This window comes from Mobula birostris, chromosome 2, assembly GCF_030028105.1.
Source record: "Mobula birostris isolate sMobBir1 chromosome 2, sMobBir1.hap1, whole genome shotgun sequence".
Classification (NCBI taxonomy): Eukaryota; Metazoa; Chordata; class Chondrichthyes; order Myliobatiformes; family Myliobatidae; genus Mobula; species Mobula birostris.
This window is the reverse complement of record NC_092371.1, coordinates 147,132,806-147,156,377: the sequence shown is the minus strand read 5'-3', so window position 1 is coordinate 147,156,377 and position 23,572 is coordinate 147,132,806. Positions and strand designations below refer to the sequence as shown.

The 23,572-nt window shown below is 40.1% G+C and overlaps 1 protein-coding gene across 3 annotated transcripts in view; it reads right to left on the bottom strand.

The window, feature by feature from the left end:
* elovl4a (ELOVL fatty acid elongase 4a) overlaps window positions 1–23,572 on the bottom strand; it is a 68,970-nt gene that overhangs the window by 30,756 nt on the left and 14,642 nt on the right. For all 3 annotated transcript variants that reach the window (XM_072250159.1, XM_072250155.1, XM_072250164.1), the window contains exon 2: window positions 17,296–17,393. In XM_072250159.1, the coding sequence (XP_072106260.1) occupies window positions 17,296–17,362 (67 nt within the window). In that variant the 5' untranslated portion in view covers window positions 17,363–17,393. The remainder of the gene's footprint in view (window positions 1–17,295; window positions 17,394–23,572) is intronic.

Here is a 23,572-nt window from a genome sequence, read left to right as displayed (position 1 = left end):
GATAAGATTGTTACTGATAGCACTTGGGGCAATGTCACCAGTTAGGTGAGTGATCAGACACTGGATGATATCAGCACTCAGGCAATTCATTGAGCAGATGAATGATTAAGTTAAAAACAATTAGGACCTCCACTGGAAGAGATTGGGGTTTCTGTGTCAATTGAACTCTCTGACTACTTGGAATTTAACATTATTTTCAGTTTCATTACTTTTCTAAAATGCAACCATATATCATACTAATAATAGGAATGAAAAGTTTTGTGGTGTGTAGTATGAGCACAATAGCAAATCTAAAAATTTCTATATATTAAAAAAAACAAAATGGACCAGCACAACTTCACTTGCTATTAAGACCAATTTTACTGATAGTGTGCAAAGGGGAAACTTAATCCATATACATAGTGAATCTTATAATGGCTAAAGAAATAATGAAATGAGGTAGCTGGAGGAGGGTAGAAGACAAAGGGAAGTAAACAGACAGTAGAGATGATTATCCTATTTATCCTGCTTCAAGGAAAAGAAATCTGAGCTCAGCAAATTGCCCTGGTGATGAGGAATGCCAACAAATTACAAGACACTTGATCCAGGCTCTGTAAATGGAGAAGCTGCAATGTTGTAAAAGAAAGAACTGAACTTCAGACATTTCATGCTGCTGCTGCCTTAGTTCTCAATCCCTCCCATTTCTGTTCCAAATGTAACAAGGTTATTCTGCTGAATGCTTCTGCACAATACCATGAAGTAGAATCATTTGAAGAGAAACTAGAGGTGAAGCGGTCTACCTGTTTTCAACTTCAAATTTTAAAAACTAGAGTATTTGTGTTTCTACACTCTGACCGTTTTATTAGGTACCTCCTGTAACATGTGGCTATTTGAGTTACTGTCACCTTCCTGTCAGCTTGAACCAGTCTGGCCACTCTACTCTGATATCTCACATTAACAAGGTGTCTTCACCCACAGAACTGCCGCTCACTGGATGTTTTTTGGGGTTTTTTTTGCACCATTTGCTATAAGCTCTAGAGACTGCTATGGATGAAAATCCCAGAAGTTCAACAGTTTCTGAGATATTCAAACCACGCTGTCTGGCACCAATGATCATTCCACAGTCAAAGTCACTTAGATCACATTTCTTCCCCATTCTGATGTTTGGTCTGAACAACAAATTAACCTCTTAACCATGTCTGCATGCTTTATGTACCAGTTGCTACCACAGCATAGGCTGATTAGATATTTGCATTAATAAGCAGGTGTACCTAATAAAAAGGCCACTGAGTTCGTTTATTTTTGGGAAAAACTTATATCTTGGAAATTACAGAAACAGGTGTTATTCATTTTCAGTCAAACACTAATGACTATGTTAAAACTCCAATAACCTGAAATATTTGGAAAAACTGATAGCTTGGCATCTGCCTGACGATGTGACATTTTCCAAGTTCTTTTTCAATTCACTGGAAAATTTATTATACCGTACAACACCTAAAAATAATGAATTAATTGGAATAACATTATTAGTCATGCAAAGAGAGTTTAGGGAGTTAGGTGAAAAGTTGAAGGACAGGACCTCCAGACGCAATCTCAGGATTGCTACATGTGCCATGTGCTAGTGAGGCTAAAAATAGGAAGATAATGCAGCTAAATACATCGCTAAGGAGATGGTGTAGGAGGGAGGGCTTCATGTTTCTGGACAATTGGGCTTTGCTCCAAGGAAGGTGGGACCTGTTCCGATGAGACGGTTTGCACCTGAACTGGAGGGGGACTAACATCCCTGTGGGTAGATTTGCTAGTGCTGCTCCGGGGATTTAAACTAGATTTGCAGGGGGGAGGGGAACCAGAGTGTTAAAGCAGATTGTGAGGTGGAGGAGGATAAAGGTCATGTGAGGGCTGTATGTAGAGACAGAAATCAAAGGTTTGCACATGATATAAATGTTCTCAGGTGCATCTATTTCAATGCAAGGAGTATTGTAGGTAAGGTAGATGAGTTTAGGGCATGGATTGGCATGTGGGATTACGACATTATTGCTATTAGTGAGACTTGGTTGCAGGAGGGTCAGGACTGGCAACTTAATGTTCCGGGGTTCCGTTGTTTCAGACATGATAGAGGGGGAGGGATGAAAGGGCATTACTAGTCAGGGAAAATATCACAGCTGTGCATAGACAGGACAGCCCAGAGGGCTTGTCTACAGAGGCCATATGGGTGGAGCTGAGGAATAGGAAAGGTGTGATCACACTAATAGGGTTGTATTATAGACCACCCAATAGTCAGACAGAATTGGAAGAGCAAATCTGTAGAGAGATAGCAGACCAATGTAAGAAACAGAAAGTTGTAATAGTAGGGGATTTTAACTGAGACTCCCACACTGTGAAAGGGCTACATGGCTTGGAGTTTGTCAAATGTGTTCAGGAAAGTTTTCTAAATCAATATATAGAGGTACCTACGAGAGGGATGTAATACTTGATCTCCTATTAGGGAACCGGACAGGTCAGGTGACAGAAGTATGTGTAGGTGAACATTTTGGGTCCAGTAACCATAATGTCATTAGTTTCAAGTTAATTATGGATAAGGATAGGTCTGGTCCTCGAGTTGAGGTTCTAAATTGGAGAAGGGCAAATTTTGTGGAAATGGGCAAGGATCTAGGAAGAGTGGATTGGGATAAGTTGTTTTCTGGCAAGGATGTGTTCAGTAAGTGGAAGGCCTTCAAAGGCGAAATTTTGAGAGCGCAGAGCTTGCATGTTCCTGCCAGGATTAAGGGCAAAGTTAACAGGCATACGGAACCTTGGTTTTCAAGGGATATTGGCGAGCTGGTTAAGAAAAAGAGAGAAGTGTATAGCAGGTATAGGCAACAAGGAACAAATGAGGTACTTGAAGAGTATAGAAAATGTAAGGAAATACTAAAGAAGGAAATCAGGAAGGCAAAAAGAAGACATGAGGTTGCTTTGGCAGATAGTGTGAAGATAAACCTGAAGGTTTTCTACAAGTATATTAAGAGTAAAAGGATAGTAAGGGACAAAATTGGTTCCCTAGAAGATCAGAGTGGTCTTCTATGTGTGGAGCCTCACGAGATGGGGGAGATCTTAAACAGTTTTTTTTTGCATCAGTATTTACTCAGGAAACTGGCATAGCGTATATGGAAGGAAGGGAAACAAGCAGTAGTGTCATGGAATATATAGAGATTAAAGAGGAGGAGGTGCTTGCTGCCTTACAGCAAATAAAGGTAGATAAATCCCCCGGGCCTGACATGATATTTCCTCAGACCTTGAGAGAGACTAGTCTAGAAATTGCAGGGGCCCTGGCAGAAATATTTAAAATGCCCTTAGCCACGGGTGCGGTGCTGGAGGACTGGAGGGTAGCTCATGTTGTTCTGTTGTTTAAAAAAGGCTCCAAAAGTAAACCAGATAATTACAGGCCGGTGAGCCTGACATCAGTGGTAGGTAAATTATTGGAAGGTGTTCTGAGAGATCAGATATACAGGTATTTGGACAGCCAAGGGCTGATTAAGGATAGTCAGCATGGCTTTGTGCGTGGTAGATCGAGTTTAACGAAACTTGTAGAATTTTTCAAGGAGGTTACCAAGAAAGTAGGTGAAGGAAAGGCTGTGGCTGTTGCCTACATGGACTTTAGTAAGGCCTTTGACAAGGTCCCACATGGGAGGTTAGTTCAGCAGGTTTAGACACTAGGTCTCCATGGAGGGGTTGTAAACTGGATTCAAAATTGGCTGAGTGGGAGAAGACAGAGAGAGGTAGTGGATGATTGCTTCTCAGACTGGAGGCCTGCGACTAGCGGTGTGCCTCAGGGACCTGTGCTGGGACCATTGTTATTTGTTGTCTATATCAATGATCTAGATGATAATGTGGTAAATTGGGTCAGCAAGTTTGCTGATGGCACTAAGATTGGAGGCATTGTGGACAGCGAGGAAGGTATTCAAAGCTTGCAGAAGGATCTGGACCAACTGGAAAAATGGGCCAGAAAATGGCAGATGGAATTTAATGCAGACAAGTGTGAGGTGTTGCATTTTAGAAAGACAAATCAAGGTAGGACATACACAGCAAATGGTAGGGCACTGAGGAGTGTGGAGGAACAAAGGGATCTGGGAGTTCAGATACATAATTCCCTGAAAGTGGCGTCACAGGTAGACAGGATTGTAAGGAAGGTTTTCGGCATCCTGGCATTCATAAATCAAAGTATTGAGTATAGGAGTTGGGATGCTATGGTGAGGTTGTATAAGACATTGGTGAGGCCAAATTTGGAGTATTTTGTGCAGTTCTGGTCACCTAATTATAGGAAGGATATCAGTAAGATTGAAAGAGTGCAGAGAAGACTTACTAGGATGTTGTTGGGTCTTCAGGAGTTGAATTACAGGGAAAGATTTAACAGGTTAGGACTTTAATCCTTGGAGCGTAGAAGAATGAGGGGAGATTTGATAGAGGTTTACAAAATTATGAGGGGTATAGACAGAGTAAATGTGAATAGGCTCATTCCACTTAGATTAGGAGAAATAAATACGAGAGGACATGGATTTAGGGTGAAAGGGGAAAGGTTTAGGGGAAATATTAGGGGGAACTTCAGTCAGAGAGTGGTGGGAGTGTGGAACAAGCTGCCATCTGATGTGGTAAATGTAGGCTCACTCTTAAGTTTTAAGAATAAATTGGATAGATACATGGATGGGAGAGGTCTGGAGGGTTATGGACTGGCTGCAGGTCAATGGGACTAGCGGAATAAAGTTTCAGCACAGACTAGAAGGGCCAAATGGCCTGTTTTCTGTGCTGTAGAGTTCTATGGTTCTAGTTTAGAAAACCTGTCAGTTAAGTTCTAAAATTCTCAGAGTGCTAGATTAATGGAGTTCTACTCTACTTTGAAAATCACATCAACTCCACAATAGAGTTCTAAGAAAACCTGTGTAATAACAAGACATCCAATTTTTAAAGTTTTTTTTCACAACATAAATAAATAGTATCCAAATCCCAATTGGTAAATGTGATCTGCTCTGCAATAGCTATCAGATTAGTAGCCAAAGGCCGGGATTTGCAATCTAGAAACCAGCTGCGGAATTTCAATTCAGTACATAAATGCAAAATTTAAGTAAATTTTTGTGTTCTGGTGAAATCAATGAAGATCACAAACCTAACCAATTTTGTTCATTCTCCGCTTTCAGAGGAGGAAATCTGCTATCCTCATCTTTATGTCAAAACTGCAGTTTTAAAATGACCATTAGTTACTTTCTGAAATAACTGAGCAATTTTAATTGGTGCAAGTGAATGGCAAAAGCAATCTAGTCATTGGTTTTGGACATAGAAAAGCTGTCCCTGGCTATTCCACTTTGCAAATCCCTTCTCACAAATATCTGGGAAAAGTCTAATTTGGAAGTGCTGCCTCACTGGCTAGTTAATCCTGGTATTTACATACTCATGAATCATATCTTTACTGACAACACACTGGGCTCCTTGATCACAATTGTTGTAAACATCCTGTCCTGTCCATTGACACATCCATCTGAAGGACAGTCCAGGTGGAAAGGTGTAGCCTTTGGAAGCCTCAACATTGACTCCAAACCCCATAAAGTCTCAAGATGATCAAACAAGTCAAGGAAGCCCATTCATGATTACTACCTCCTTCCTCTTTCAGTTGATAAATCAGCATTCCTCAATGTTAAATCTGGAAGAATCACTCAAAAGAACAAACATGCAAATGTGAGAAGGGTAGCTTGGTAGCAATATCCAAACATGGCAGGCTAAGTAAGGAAGGACATGGCTTCTAGACTGAGTTCTTGGCTTACAGCAAGAGAACCAACCCAAGATTAACTTCCGCAAACACGAGGAATTCTGCAGATGCTGGAAATTCAAGCAACACACATCAGAGTTGCTGGTGAACGCAGCAGGCCAGGCAGCATCTCTAGGAACAGGTACAGTCGACGTTTCAGGCCGAGACCCTTTGTCAGGACTAACTGAAGAAAAAGCTAGTAAGAGATTTGAAAGTGTGAAGGGGGAGGGGGAGATCCAAAATGATAGGAGAAGACGGGAGGGGGAGGGATGGAGCCAAGAGCTGGACAGGTGATCAGCAAAAGGGATATGAGAGGATCATGGGACAGGAGGCCCAGGGAGAAGGAAAAGGGGGAGGAGGGAAAACCCCAGAGGATGGGCAAGGGGTATAGTCAGAGGGAGAAAAAGGAGAGTGAGAGAAAGAATGTGTGTATATAAATAAATAACAGATGGGGTACGAGGGGGAGGTGGGGCATTAGTGGAAGTTAGAGAAGTCAATGTTCATGCCATCAGGTTGGAGGCTACCTAGATGGAATATAAGGTGTTGTTCCTCCAACCTGAGTGTGGCTTCATCTTTACAGTAGAGGAGGCCGTGGATAGACATACCAGAATGGGAATGGGACGTGGAATTAAAATGTGTGGCCACTGGGAGATCCTGCTTTCTCTGGCGGACAGAGCGTAGGTGTTCAGCAAAACGATCTCCCAGTCTGCGTCGGGTCTCGCCAATATATAGACGGCCACATCGGGAGCACCGGATGCAGTATATTACCCCAGCCGACACACAGGTGAAGTGTCGCCTCACCTGGAAGGACAGTCTGGGGCCTTGAATGCTGGTAAGGGAGGAAGTATAAGGGCATGTGTAGCACTTGTTCCGCTTACAAGGATAAGTGCCAGGAGGGAGATCAGTGGGGAGGGATGGGGGGGGACAAACGGACAAGGGAGTCGCGTAGGGAGCGATCCCTGCGGAAGGCGGGGGGGGGGGCAGGGAAAGATGTGCTTAGCGGTGGGATCCCGTTGGAGGTGGCCGAAGTTACGGAGAATATGTTGGACCCGGAGGCTGGTGAGGTGGTAGGTGAGGACCAGGGGAACTCTATTCCTAGAGGGGTGGCGGGAGGCTGGAGCGAGAGCAGATGAACATGAAATGGGGGAGATGCGTTTGAGAGCAGAGTTGATGGTGGAGGAAGGGAAGCCCCTTTCTTTAATAAAAGGACATCTCCCTCGTCCTGGAATGAAAAGCCACATCCTGAGAGCAGATGCGGCAGAGACGGAGGAATTGCGAGAAGGGGATGGCATTTTTGCAAGAGACGGTGAGAAGAGGAATAGTCCAGATAGCTATGAGAGTCAGTAGGCTTATAGTAGACATCAGTAGATAAGCTGTCTCCAGAGATAGAGACAGCTTGCTCCTGCCCCACCGAACTCGTTTCTGCATACCTCGACACAGTTTTATCCCCCCTTGTTCAATCTCTTCCTACCTATGTTCGTGACACTTCTCACACTCTTAAACTTTTCGATGATTTTAAGTTCCCTGGCTCCCACCACTTTATTTTCACCATGGATGACAAGTTGCTATATACTTCCATCCCCCATCAGGAAGGTCTCAAAACTCTCTGCTTCTTTTTGGATTCCAGACCTAATCAGTTCCCCCCTACCACCACTCTGCTCTGTCTAGTGGAATTAGTCCTTATTATTAATAATTTCTCCTTTGGCTCCTCCCACTTCCTCCAAACTAAAGGTGTAGCTATGGGTACCCGTATGGGTCCTAGCTATGCCTGCCTTTTTATTGGCTCTGTGGAACAATCTATGTTCCAAATCTATTCTGGTATCTGTCCCCCACTTTTCCTTCGCTACATCGATGACTGCATTGGCGCTGCTTCCTGCACGCATGCTGAGCTCGTTGACTTCATTAACTTTGCCTCCAACTTTCACCCTGCCATCAAGTTTACCAGGTCCATTTCCGACACCACCCTCCCCTTTCTTGATCTTTCTGTCTCTATCTCTGGGACAGCTTATCTACTGATGTCTACTATAAGCATACTGACTCTCACAGCTATCTGGACTATTCCTCTTCTCACCCTGTCTCTTGCAAAAATGCCATCCCCTTCTCGCAATTCCTCCGTCTCCGCCGCATCTACTCTCAGGATGAGGCTTTTCATTCCAGGACGAGGGAGATGTCCTCCTTTTTTAAAGAAAGGGGCTTCCCTTCCTCCACTATCAACTCTGCTCTCAAACGCATCTCCCCCATTTCACGCACATCTGCTCTCACTCCATCCTCCCGCCACCCCACTAGGAATAGGGTTCCCCGGTCCTCACCGACCACCCCACCAGCCTCTGGGTCCAACATATTATTCTCCATAACTTCCGCCACATCCAACAGAATCCCACCACTAAGCACATCTTCCCCCCCCCCGCCTTCCGCAGGGATTGCTCCCTACACGACTCCCTTGTCCATTTGTCCCCCCCCATCCCTCCCCACTGATCTCCCTCCTGGCACTTATCCTTGTAAGCGGAACAAGAGCTACACGTGGCCTTACACTTCCTCCCTCAACACCATTCAGGGCCCCAGACAGTCCTTCCAGGTGAGGCGACACTTTACCTGTGAGTTGGCTGGGGAGACATACTGCGTCCGGTGCTCCCGACATGGCCTTGTATATATTGGCGAGACGCGACGCAGACTGGGAGATCGTTTTGTTGAACACCTACGCTCTGTCCACTAGAGAAAGCAGGATCTCCCAACGGCCACACATTTTAATTCCACATCCCATTCCCATTCTGATATGTCTATCCACGGCCTCCTCTACTGTAAAGATGAAGCCACACTCAGGTTGGAGGAACAACACCCTATATTCCGTCTAGGTGGCCTCCAACCTGATGGCATGAACACTGACTTCTCTAACTTCCGCTAATGCCCCACCTCCCCCTCGTACCCCATCTGTTATTTATTTATATACACACATTCTTTCTCTCACTCTCCTTTTTCTCCCTCTGACTATACCCCTTGCCCATCCTCTGGGTTTTTCCCCCCTCCCCCTTTTCCTTCTCCCTGGGCTTCCTGTCCCATGATCCTCTCATATCCCCTTTGCCAATCACCTGTCCAGCTCTTGGCTCCATCCCTCCCCCTCCTGTCTTCTCCTATCATTTTGGATCTCCCCCCCCCCCACTCTCAAATCTCTTACTAGCTCTTCCTTCAGTTAGTCCTAACGAAGGGTCTTAGCCCAAAACGCCGACTGTACCTCTTCCTAGAGATGCTGCCTGACCTGCTGCGTTCACCAGCAACTTTGATGTGGTTGCCAAGATTAACTTACTTGATTTCATCCTCATCAACTGAACTATTGCAGATGCATCAATCCATGATACTGATGGTAGAAGAATCACTGCACAATCATTGTAGAGACAGCCCCATCTCCATACTCTACATCGTGTGGCAATGCAATAATATTAATTATTAAAGACTTACAAAGGTTTTCGTGCTCAAATTTGGGTACTCTTGAGAAGTACTGTGAACCAATTTGTTATATCTATACAATACACTAAGACTCCCAAGACAACACCATCCAAACTCGTGACTGAGAACAACAACTAGAAGGAAAAGAGCAGCAAAAGCATGACCAACTGGAAGGACTATAAAGAATAACTATATGAGTTATAGAATTTAGAAACTAGGCGTGGTGTTAAGTGGAATTAAAAAGAAACATTTCATTTGGCACAACATCCCATGGGCATTAATTAAATTATGAAAGCCAAGAACTGCTGAGATTAAAAACACTTAATTGTGTATTTCTCAATAATGTCAATAGCAGACAAGCAGTTACAACACTAGAGCAGACCATTTATTAAAGATTGCTATTAAAATACATTTCATAAGTGCAAACTTCAGAAATTGTGCTCATAAGTTATGGAAACACACCCATACAGCACTTTTAAACGGCAGAACATCCCAATATGCTTCAAAGGAGCACTGTATTTTTCACTAAATTCTTCACATTCGCATTTGCCCTTTCAAAAGTCATTTTCTCCAAAAGACTCATTTCTTGTATCATTGTGCACTTTTCCATTAAACTGCTCAAATTTCATTTCCCATCCCTAACTCCCACATTAACTGTTACTTTTAACAATTCACTGATCCTTTTCCTGTAACCATCAATCAGGTTTCAGAATCAGAATCAGAATCAGGTTTAATATCACTGGCAAGTGACATGAGATTAATTGTTTTGTGGCAGCAGCAATTGTAATACATAATTTAAAAAACTACAAATTACAATAAGAAATATTTTTTTAAAAATTAAATTAATGAAGTAGTGCAAAAAGAGAGCAAAAATATATTGAGGTAGTTTATATGGGTTCATTGTCCATTTAGAAATCTGACAGTGGAGGAGGAGAAGCTGTTCCATAAGCACTGAGTGTGCGTCTTTAGAATCCTATACCCCCTCCCCTCCTTGATGATAGAACCGAGAAGAGGGTGACAGAGATCCTTATGACAGATGCCGCCTTTTTGAGGCATCGACTTTTGAAGATGTCATCGATGCAGGGGAGGCTCATGGACAATGCCCATGATGGAGCTAGCAAAGCTTGCAACTTTCTGCAGCTTTTCCCAATCCTGTGCAGTTGCTCCTCCATACCAGATGGTGATGCAACTAGTTAGAATGTTCTGCACTGTACACCTGTAAAAATTCATGAGAGTCTTTGGTGTCATACCAAGTATCTCCAAACTCCTGATGAAATATAGCCGTTGTCATGTCTTCTTTGTAAATGCATCAGTACATTGGCGCCAGGATAAATCTTCAGAGGTGTTGACACCCAGGAACTTGAAACTCTCACTCTTTCCATTGCTGATGCCTTGATGAGGACTGGTGTGAACCCTTGACTTCCTCTTCCTGAAGCCCACAATCAATTACTTAATCTCCTTGACGTTGACTGTAAGGATTTTGTTAAGACACTAATCAACCAACTGATCTATCTTACTCCTGTACGCTGCTTTGCCATCACTTGAAATTCTGCCAGCTATTGTGTGTCATCAGCAAATTTTTAGGAAGCTTCCAAGCTGTGTCTAGTCACACAGTTGTGGGTGTAGCGAGAGTAGAGTAGTGGGCTAAGCATGCATCCTTGATGTGCACCAGTGTTGACCGTCAGTGAAGAGGAAATGTTATTTCTGATCCACACTGACTGTGGTCTACCAATGAGGAAGTCAAGGATCCAAATGCAGAGGGAGATACAGAGGACCAAGTTCTGAAGCTTGTTGATTAGTACTGAGGGCATGATGGTGTTGAACACTGAGCTGTAATCAACAAATAGTTAAGTACTGCTATTGTCCTAGTGATCCAAGATCGAGGAGAGAGCCAGTGACATGGCATCCACTGCAGACCTATTGTGGTGACAGGCAAATTGCACTGGGTCCAAGACCTTGTTTAGGCAGGAGTTGCTTCTGGCCATGACAGTAGGCTATTATGACAATTCCACCCCTATGACAATACTAAAATGGCTCCTTGACATGACCAATAAGTTGATGTTGTGACTTTGTTAAACTATTCATACTCATTCTCCATAATCTGTTTGCAATCTCTGACATGGCTGACCATTTTTCTCCGTTGCCTTCCTTTTGTCACGGGACAGCAACCCAAAAGTTTAAATTTTATACATCTTGGTCAAAGAATTCCACCATCTGACTCTCTTTCCACTCATGCACTAGGATCACTTGCTAGATAACTAAAAAAAAGGCATGAGATCAAAGTGCAAACTCTGTTTCTCATGTATATTACCATCAGCTCTTCAATATTTAAACTCGTTCTATATTGGCAGAATTCTTGATAGGACATGCAGTAATGTATGAACAGAAATTTCTTTCAAACAAATATTTGTAAGATGGGAGCCATTTTCTTTAATCCCAACCAAAATTTTCAAATCCTAAACATCAATATCCTATTTCCCTGGAAATTTTCTGTCAAACAAGACTGTTCCTACCATATCTGATTTTATGTTGAACTTTCAACTGTATACTTGTGCTGAAGCCTTTATTCTGCCTAGTTACTATGAATTAGATGATAGCAGTAAAAAAAAATTGGCACACCTCCCATTTCCTGTCCCATGCAAACTTAAAGTCATCCAAAATTCTGCTGCATTTGTCTTAATTTACACAAGTCCAATTTAACATCAGTCCTATTCTGTATCATTGCAATGAAATGATTAAAAATAAATTGATTTCAAAAATTTCCATTGTTTCAAATTCTTCTCTCGGTGTATATAACTCCAATTCTAATCCTCTATTGACCCTGTATTCTGCCAATTAGCCTCATGTACAGTCAATTTGAATTAGCCTATTACTGGATACTGTGCCTTCAGTTACCAACAACAATTCTATTGATGTAGAGTTAGAAAATCTTTTGCCAAAACCAAGGTTTTTGTGCAGTTGTGAAGTACATAAATTTAATCTATACTAAAGGCTGATTGCTAATCATGGTAAGATTCTTCTTATTCAAGGCCATATATTCCTGAAAATTCAGCTCAGGCCTCCACACATGTGGTATGGTATCAGACAGCATACATTGATGTTGAAGAACATTCAAGGCCCACAAATAGCACAGGATACTCAATTGAACAGGTACCTACTTTGGCATTAGTTAATAGAGACCTTGCTAACTTGCTCCACTGTTGGATTTAAGAGGCAAGCTTTATTTTTTGTTTCAGATTTTTATTTACAGGATTTGTTTTTCTTGGAGTCTGCTCTCACCAATACCTCAGCCATACCTCATCCCACCCAACATATTGACAGGCAAGCAAAAACATGTTCAAAGAGTTAGGTTTTTGGGATCATTTTCAAGAAGAAAGGAAGAAATGTGGAAAGATTTAAAGAGAGATCCACGACACCAGCACCATGACAACTGCAGGCACAACCATCAACTGAGAAACAATGAAACAGAAATCAACGAGAAGTCATGTAAAGGAACACAGATTTCTTAAAGGGTTATAGGGCTGAAGGAGATTGCAGAGGGCAAGGATAGATGAATGCACATAGGGATTAGATATCAAGGAAGAGACTTTTTTTTAAATGATCAAAACATTTTCATCCTGGAGCAAATTATGTTCAGCAAAGCTGAGGTGATAAGACAAATATGTCAAAATTCTGGATAATCTTGTTTACAGGAAAGAGAATCCTTGAGGCCAGCCAGTATACTTCATTAAATTAATCAATCTTGGAAATAATAGAGGCCTTCAGAAGAAACTGAGCTGAGAAAGGATTAGAGTTCAGTAATACTTCAGAGGTGAAACCAGGCCCACTTAGCAATGACACTGAGATGTGATCTGATACTCAGTTCACAATCAAGTATGCTACTAAAACTGCCACATTTCCATCCTCAGCTAGTCACCAGGAATGCAGTGATGACTGTGATAAAGGAACAACATTAATGTGTGAGTCTGACCAGTCTGGTGTTTAGTTGTGAAAATTTTTGCTCATCTATTATCGGAGATATATCAGAAAGTCTGAAAGTGATTGTATGTTAAGTACCTGAGAAACACTGTGGCATGACAAGATTTCTTTAAAATTAGGTTCTCTCTGTAGCTAATGACAAAAATGTCAGGAGTTAATCTCAGAGCTAAAGAGGAGAGGAACTGTGAAAATCATAGGAAAATATTTCAGTTTAAATAATGCAGTCCACCCTCATGAAACCAGCTAGTGGCACTAAAAGTTAACTTGGTTATACATTATTAACATGAGTTACGTAGTTGATTCCACAAATCAAAATTCAGTACAGGTGAGTGGCATACTCAAAGTTAGCAGCTAAAGCATATATTACTTTTAGGAGTTCCATTAATTCAGCTCTCACATAAAGAGCTTGAGCAAATAAGCTTACTGGTCTGACAGCTGTGGTGATCTACTTACTCACTGTTGTCCTAATCTTACACTATACCACTGTTTTCATTTATTGAACTGGTTCAATGTATTTCCAAATATTGTACAGTTAACACAAAATAGCAATATGTGATGAATACAAATGAAGACTGCTGCCAAATTTTGCACTAAAATTTAGCTTATTTTTGTTGCAATTATGTTATTTCTTGTAACAATTGTGTATAATTTGTTTTTCTTGTGAATGCTATTTATATGATGCTGCTGCAAATAAGTTTTTCACTGTAACTGTGAAAACACACTTGTTCATTTGACAATAAATTCAACTTTGACAAAATCTAAATGTTTCCCAAACAACACTTTAAATCGAAAAAAAAATACATGTAGCTACAATGTATTTTTTAATTGAATTAGTGATATTTCCTTTTAATAGTTCAGTCATCCAAAGTCACTAAAAGGGGTTTTGGGCTCACAAAATACATTTTTAAACTGATTGAATAGTATAGCTCACTTTGTGGAGAATGACAAGGCGGATTTACACATTGTATACATTCAAAGAAATAAAAATGTAAAACCCTTTTCCAAAAAAGAAGGAAGATGATAAATCTGTAAGGTCTAGATCAATCAGTTGAAAACCTTTACAAAAAAATTAGCACAGCAAAAAAATTGGTGTATAGGTAAAGAAAGGACATCAGGACAAGACTTATTAAAGGAAAAGTCACGTCCAACTAATCCAACCAAAGACATAATAGAAAGATTGATGAAATAGTTGTTGTACTTCAGGATTTTCAAAACACACCCCCAATGTCTTTCACAACAGTTAAAAAAAACAGAAGTATGCGGTATTAAGTGGACAACGGTGATCTGGATATTGGTAGAAGGTCAGGCACTGTAAGTAACTGGGATTCTTAAGAGGTTTTGATTAGAAACAGTGATCTTCTGTGTTTCTGCAGAAGTGATGAGTAAATAAACAGTTCTGTAACATGGGCTAGTAAACAGATACATGACACATGCACTTTGAGTGAAACATATGGGGAGGCAGTTTCATCTCATTGGTGCAAAATGGGTTTTTTAAATAGCAGAGGAGGTTGCTAAGTCACTTAAACATAAAAGATGCTAAGCTTTGTAAATAAAAGCACTAAATATAAAAATACATAAAATCTTTGGAATTCTGAGCTCTTCCAAGCAAAGCCTTGGAAAAAGTTGAACAAAAGTTTACCAGATCAATAGATTGAAGAAACTGCAGTGGTTAAAGTATCTCCATCAGGGTTTCAAAATTCTGAAAGGCTTTGAGAGAATAATGAGAAACACTTTCCTCCAATTAGATAGTCTACTGAAAGCAACAGACAAAGAAATAAGAGGGGCAGTTAGAGAAATTTGTTCAGTAGATTCCCTCCATTAATTTCAGCTTCTATAAATTCTTCATTCATCATCTGTATTCCATCTTGTGCAAACGACAATAAACTTGACCTCAAATATTATTATGACTTTAAAAAGTTGTGGGCCAAAGTCTGCAGTATATGAAACAGACAACTATCAAATTCAGTTTATTATTTCTCTCTTTATTCAAATTTATCCTTTATTCTAATAAACTTTAGATCCTCACCTTAAAAATTTCTTACTTCTAGATCTCTGACCCCAAATCAACAACACAGATGTACTGTTATTTCAAAAGCTTCCACTAGGATACCTAAGCCACCCCTTTATCTAACTACTTACCCAGACATTAAAAAATATACCTATAAAGCTAGCACCAAATTTACACCCACACACATATTACGTGCACTTTCAGCCAAAGTCTTCAGCAAATATTCTCACACTATTTGCTCGAATCTTTGTAACTGCCAACCTCAATCTTATTGCAAAAACAAATTGCTATTAACTCATCTTTCACCTCATGTTTTTGATAATTCATAACCTTGACAATGGCATTTGAATGTATTCTGGCCATTACTCATGTTTTGAGTTTGTTCAATCAAGTGCCTTTCCTACCCCACTACAATAGGGTCCAAATCTTCAAATATACCCCAATGATTTTGATTAGTGTGCTATCGAATTTTTCGGACGGCTCGAAGTTTTCGGACGGACTCAGAGTCTGCTGCGGTCGGGTGCTTCCAATGGTGCTGCATCGGCAAGTTGGCTGCACTTGGAGGTTCATGGCAGGGAGAGTTCCTTCCTTCTGCCGCCTGCAGAGACTTTTTTGAGACTTTTTTTTAACCATGCCCATGGTCTGCTCTTTATCAAGTTATAGTATTGCTTTGCACTGTTGTAGCTATATGTTATAATTATGTGGTTTTGTCAGTTTTAGTCTTGGCTTGTCCTGTGTTTTCTTGTGATATCATTCTGGAGGAACGTTGTATCATTTTTTTAATGCCTGCATTTCTAAATGACAATAAACGAGGACTGAGTGTCCTCATAATCTAATCTATCCTACCAATTTCCAAAATTACCAAAATATTAATTTATTACTAGACCTAGGGTCTGTTTTCAGACATACACTGATAACACAATTTTATTTAGGTATCATCTTTGACAGCTTGACACACTGTACTGTCCAATTACTCAGACAGCCTAAAAATCTAGATTACGATGATCTCTAATAACAATTTTAAGAAAACTTCTTAAAATACCAAAAATTCCTCTACTTTTACCGGAAGCTATTACTTTAGAGCTGTTCCTTCAAGATGGGTCTGAGTATATATAATTTTCATACCAAAGTCTAAACTTTAATCCACCCATAAAATGTACAATTAACTTATAAGTTTCTTTTTAAAGAGATCCTCTACCGGTACTTACTTTCAACTCAACTACATTACCAATAATACTACCTGCTAAATACTCCAAGTATTTAGTTTTAAGTTTAGCCATACTGAAACTGCAAAGGTCCTCCAAAGACTCATTGTATAAATTCCATCCTGTATGTATTTCCATTCCCAACTATCACCAACGAGTTTTTAAGCCATTCTCTCGCAATTCTGACACCGTCTGAATACCCATTCCTTCACTGTAAACTCAGTAACAATTAAAAGCCATCATCATTCTCTGTCCTTTCCTAAATCCTTCCAGTTTGATACTTCTCCCTGCTCTCAGAAGCCTCCACTAACTTCAAGTCATTGGTCTAGAGCAGGAGTTCTCAACCATTTTTTTTTATGCTAGGGACCCTTAATCAAGGACTCCATAGACCCCCAGGTTGGGAACCGCTGATCTAGAGTCTCTATTCTAACTCTTCATTAACTATTCCCATTTGGAAATAAAATATATTAAAATTGTATCATTTCTATTATTATTCACTCACGCAATACACAACACATAGATATTCAATCATTACAAATTTCGTCAAAAACTAAAATCACATCCCTTGGCAAGTACAGATTACTGCCTTGCAATCCATCCCAAAGGTACAGTCATGTCAAAGGTACAGTCATGTCTTGTCTTGCCTCTGAACAGTAACAGGGTAAAACATGTTCACGTGTCCTATGGTCTTAGGCTGATATGGTTTGGTTAGCAATTTAGCACCACAGTTCAGGCATAAACCTCTGAGCAAAACGTTTAAAGAAAGATTGGAATTATATAAAAATATTCTATAAACCAGTCAGCATGGCCACAAAAACAACAATGAATTAATACAAACATATCCTTAATGCAAACACTGAACACTTAAGCACTATAGTAATCCAAAAATACCATGAACAGAATATAAATACCTGCAATGGTGAGGCTCCATCGATAGAATTCCAGGGAATCATTAATGAGGTGTACAACTGCATCCATGATTTCACAGAAGAATATTTACCCCAACAATCTATGAAAAAATAAAAACACAATTTTGATTCACAAATTCATCTAGTTAAATCCCTTATAATTTGCCTTACATTAGATACTGGATATATGGACAACCTACAGTTTGTAGGATCTTCAGTACAAATTTTTCTGCCACTCTTTCTTGAAGGAGTTCCTTCAAATGCCTTTTTGGCCAAACTTTAAAGCAATCTTCCTTGTATCGTCATCTTTAGCTTGCTGTTAGTTTCACTGATGACTGCTAACTGCTGAGTGACAATTTGTGACCGTTACCTAAATTAAAAGGCACAAGGGCTTGAAATTTAACCCGCATAAGAAGATACAAGCTGAAAGGTCAATGCATGTAGCAAAACTGAGTACTATTTCTAGCTCAAGGCAAAATGCACTGCTGAATAACCATTACACACATTCCTTCCCGCATAGAGCATGCAAAATGGCATCTAGATTAGGAGAGGAGATTTAATTACAGACGGTCAGAATGTTGTCAATGTTTGAAGTTTAAGAGATAATGTGGATCGATGGGTTAGGTTACAGGCCAGCAAGTAATTAAATTAAAAGATCTGTGCAAAGACGAGAAAATCTGCAGATGCTGGAAATCCAAACAACACACACACACAAAATGCTGAAGGAACTCAGTAGGTGAGGCAGCATCTTTGGAAAAGAGTAAACTCTATGCCTGGCCTGATGAGTTCCTTCAGCATTTTGTGTATCTATGCAAAACTGTGTTTGACTGCCAAGCTGTTCCAGGTATGTTTCAATATGCTTGTTGTTAGTAAATTAACCTAGTTTCCTGGACAATGAATCAAATTATTGGCTGCTCAAAGTGAGAAGGTCAATGAGTGAAATGTAGCTGATCGGATATATGGACTTCCATTAGGATTATCATCAAAAACATAAGCAGGAATAGAAATATGCCAGGTAGCTCAAGCTCTTTCTGCTTTTCAATAGGACAGTGGCTAATTCAACCTTACCCTCAACACCTCTTTCCTATCTCTCCATACACCATGACTCCTTTGTAGTAAAGTATCTATCAATCTTCACCTTGTATGTATACAATAATTGTCTCCACAACTCTTGAGTACAGAATTACAAAGAATCATATCCACTGGTGGAAAAAATCATGCCCAAATTAGGCAAACCCTTATTTTTAAACTATGTCCCTAGATTTGGATAACCCCAATAGGGGGAATTAGCCTTTTAACACCCATCCCCATAAAATCATTTCTAATTTTTTTCATACTCTAATGAGCTTAAAACCAACTTGCTCAACATTTCACCAATCATCTATCCTTTCATCTCAGGAATCAATTTATTGAAGCTTCTCTATCCTCTTTCAATGCACACATATTCTTCCCTAGATATAGTGATCACCATCATATGCCATGCCAGGAGTGGTCTCACCAGAACCTTGCTTCAAAACTACCCTACCTTCTCTCACATGGATCTTACAATAAATGGCACCATTCCATTGGCCTTCCTAATAATTTCCTGTTTCAGGTACTATGAATCCCAAATTGCTTTGTATCCCAGTACTTTTTAGACTTATTCCATTCCTATCTTCCAACTACTTACCCACTCACCTAGCCTGTCTATATCATTTTGCAGGTTTGTTCTGTTATCTTTACAACTTGCTAACACATTTATTTTTCTATCATCTTCAAATTTGACTATAGTACACCTGGTCTCATCTCCCAAGTCATCAATATAGATTGCAAATTGAGGCCATCTTATCAATTCCTGTGACAACCTAGTTGTACTGATTGCCAATCTATAAATGACTGATTTATTCCCATTATTTTCTGTTAATCTGTCATTTAATTATTGATGCTAATATAGTATTCCAAGATTGAAGACAATGAAATAAAAGGGGCTGTAGTTGTATAGCTAGAAAATCAACTAACAAGAACATAAAGTGTGGAATGATGAAACAAAATTAAAAGACTGCTAGTGTTGGAAAACTGAAAATTCTGGATAGTCTTGACAAATCATGCAGTTTCTGTGGAAGAAAAACAGGATTAATGCTTCAGGTTGAAGATCTTTCATTAGAACTGAGAAAAACAAATAAATTTTAAGTTGCAGAGGTGGGGTACAAATGAATTGGACAAAGAGCGTATCTCTGATTCAATGTGGCCATGGAGATAAATTGATGGGTTAATAGGACAGATAGAGAAAATGAATGAAAACAATAAAATGCAGACAGTGAGTAAGACAACAAAGAAATTTCAAATCTGTGAAATGCAGGGCTACAGCACATTCCCAGCAGGTCTGGCTGTGCTAACAGAGAGCAAAGAACTGAGCTAATTTTACAGAGGTATGACTTGTAACAGAAATACCAATTCTGATACATAGAGAAAATGAGCTACCTGAGGCTGTACAATCCAATAGTTTCTAAAAGTTATGGGTATTTTTCAGTAAAATGAACAATTGAGATTGCCTACACAAACAACAGGAATTCTGCAGATGCTGGAAATTCAAGCAACACACATAAAAGTTGCTGGTGACCTAGAGATGCTGCCTGGCCTGCTGCGTTCACCAGCAACTTTTATGTGTGTTAATTGAGATTGCCTAGGACCATTGGTTTCTGAATATACATTGTCGTAGATGTACAGGACAATTCTTAAAATATTCCGATGCGATGAAAACTGTTAAGTCCAATGAATTGCAAGGAGAATAACAATAAGTTCAAATTTCAAGAAAATAAACTGTAGATATACTGGCTGCCAAAAGAACATCTGCAGGCATTCTGACCTCTACAAGGCACTGGCAGCTGTTGGTGGACCTCGAAGGGCAGCTGAAGTTCCCCAATCATATCACAGCCACCACCCTGCGACCAGACATTGTCCTAGTGTCTGAGTCTACTAAGCAAGTGGTGCTACTGGAGCTGACAGTCCCATGGGAAGATAGCTTGGAAGCGGCCTTTGAAAGGAAGCTCTCCAAGTACGCAGGACTGGTCAGCAACTGTCAGCAGGCTGGATGGAGAGCGTGGTGTCTCTCAGTGGAGGTTGGTTGTAGGGGATTCGTAGCCCATTCTTTAGTTAGAGCCTTCAGCATTTTGGGCATCGAGGGAGAGAGGAAGAGGAGAGCCATCCGCAGTACCACTGATGCGGCAGAGAGGGCCTCAAGATGGCTGTGGCTCAAAAGAGGGGAGCCATGGAGTCATAAGTAGCTAGCCATCTGGATACAAGCTGGGGTCTGATCAGCCCCGGCTGGGTCACCTGGAGGAGGTTGTATGATGTTGAAAGACCCGAAACACCCGATGATTTCAGGAACATCACTGAAGATGTGTCCAGAAGCATCAATAGATGTATGTACACAGCAGTATGGGCAAATTAATGGCAGATAAAATTCAACACAATGAAATAGACAATGCTACATTTTTTTGCCAGAAGAATTAAATGCTATGGAAACTAGAATGCATATTTCTAAAAAATGGTATAAGATCAGAAAACTGGGGTATACATGTATAGCTTTTTGAAAGTAGCAGGATAGGCTGAGAAAGTAAATATAAATACAAAAGATATCTTAAGCTTTGTAAATAATGGCAGAGCAAGGAAAGCAATGTGAAACTTTACAAAAGCATTAATTCAAACAAAACTGCAGTAAGATGTGCATACTTTAGGAAAAATATGAAGACTCTGGGGAGGGTCTAGAAATAAGGAACTTTATTTATTTGGACTAGAAAAACTAAGATTGTTCTCCTTAAGACAACCAAGTTTGCATGGAAACTTGATAGGAAGTATTTAAAATAAGTGGGATAGAAACGTTTCCATTGACAGAAAGGCCAAGAACAAGGAGATACATAAAGAAGATGATTGACAAACAAACAAAAAAAGTGTCTTTTTTAATGACAGAACTATCATATTTATACAGTATCTGGAATTGTCATGCAACCAACAAAAATCACAGACGCAGAATCAGGTTTATTATCACTGACATTTGACATGAAATTTGTTAACTTAGCAGCAGCAGTTCAATGGAATATATAATCTAGCAGAGAAAAAATAAATAACATAATAAATAAACAAGTAAATCAATTACATATTTTGAATAGATTAAAAAATGTGCAAAAACAGAAATATTGTATATTAAAAAAAAGCGAGGTAGTGTCCAAAGATTCAATGTTCATGTAAGAATCGGATGGCGGAAGGGAAGAAGCTGTTCTTGAATTGCTGAGTGTCTGCCTTCAGGCTTCTGTACCTCCTACCCAATGGTAACAGTGAGAAAAGGTCATGCCCTGGGTGCTGGAGATCCTTAATAAAAGATGCTGCCTTTCTGAGACACCGCTCCCTAAAGATGTCCTGGGTACTTTGTAGGCTAGTACCCAAGATGGAGCTGACTTGATTTACAACCTTCTGCAGCTTCTTTCAGTCCTGTGCAGTAGCCCCTCCATACCAGACAGTGATGCAGCCTTTTCAGGATGCTCTCTGCAGAACAACTATAGAACTTTTTGAGTGTATTTATTGACATGCCAAATCTCTTCAAACTCCTAATAAAGTATAGCTGCTGTCATGCCTTCTTTATAACTACATCCGTATGTTGGGACCAGGTGAGATCCTCAGAGATCTTGACACCCAGGAACTTGAAGCTGCTCACTCTCTCCACTTCTGATCGCTCTATGAGGATTGGTATGTGTTCCTTTGTCTTGCCCTTCCGAAAGTCCACAATCAGCTCTTTCGTCTTACTGATGTTGAGTGCCAGGTTGTTGCTGCAGTACCACTCCACCAGTTGGCATATCTTATTTCTGTACGCCCTCTCGTCACCACCTGAGATTCTACCAATAATGGTTTATCGTCAGCAAATTTACAGATGATATTTGAGCTAACGAGGATGTCATGTACAGAGTAAGCACAAAAAGAGAAATAATATATGAGATCATGAAAAGGCAACATAACTTCATTGGACATGTGATTAGGAAAGAGGAGTTAGAATGTACGGTAATTATGGGAAAGATTGAAGGGAAGAAAGCAAGAGGAAGACAAAGACAAATGATGATGGAGACAGCAGCCAGAGAACTGGAAATGAATACCAATGAACTGATCCACTTGACCCGAAACAGGCGTATGTGGGCCATGGCAGTCAAAGCTCAAACTGGGCATGGCACCTGATCATGATGATTTCAGCTTTGGAATATATTTTTGATTTATTTATTTTTGTACATAGGGCATTGCAGTTTTAGGGTGATTACCAGCAAAATCTTTGAAGATCTGGTACTTTCATTTGATTTATTTCTGCTGTATTTTATATTAATGCGGTTTAGCTTTAAAATACAACAGAATTAGTGTAAAACATTGTTATTTAAAAAGATAAAGAGATGACATATAAATTGCTTATTTAAAGGATTGTGCTAAGAATACATGTGTGTCATATATAGTACTTTTGAGCAATTTTCACGCAACCAGCAAAATCTTTCGCACACCATGGATGTTAGTCATATGTAGCAAGTGAGTAAATTCTTGAATGCATGAGATAAAGGCAGATTCACTTGTGGAATTCTAAATGGATTGGGACAATATGTAGGGTACGGGGACCAACTTGATTGCTCTCATATTAAACCAGTGTAGACTTGAGGGGCCAAATTCCTCTTCAGTGTTGTAATCATTGTCTTTCTGCCCATTATAATTTGGTTTCTCAATCTGTAATTCTATGATTTAAGAAGTTACCGTATAGCCATGATATCAGGCCATTCAACTCCTGACATTTTCAGTCTAGTATTCTAGTCATAGATCTCTCAGGATCTAACTTGGTTCCAACATATAAGGAAGGCAAGCGTGCAGCTATTTTTCATTTGAGGAGATTGAGGAGATTTCGTTTGTCACCTAAAACATTCGAAAACTTCTACAGATATACTGCGGAAAGCATTCTGACAGGCTGTATCATTGTCTGGTATGAGGGGGGAGAGGGGGCTACTGCATAGGCTTGAAAGCTACAGAAAGTTGTAAAATTAATCAGCTCCATCTTGGGTACTAGACTTTGTAATGTTTAAGACATCTTCAAGGAGCGATGCCTCAGTGAGGTGGAACCCATTATTAAAGGCCTCACCACCCAGGGTATGCCCTCTTCTCATCGTTACTGTCAGGAAGAAGGTACAGAAATCTGAAGGCACACACTCAGCGATTCAGGAACAGCTTCTTCCCCAGTCATTTAATTCACAAATGAACACTGAACCCATTAACATTACCTCAC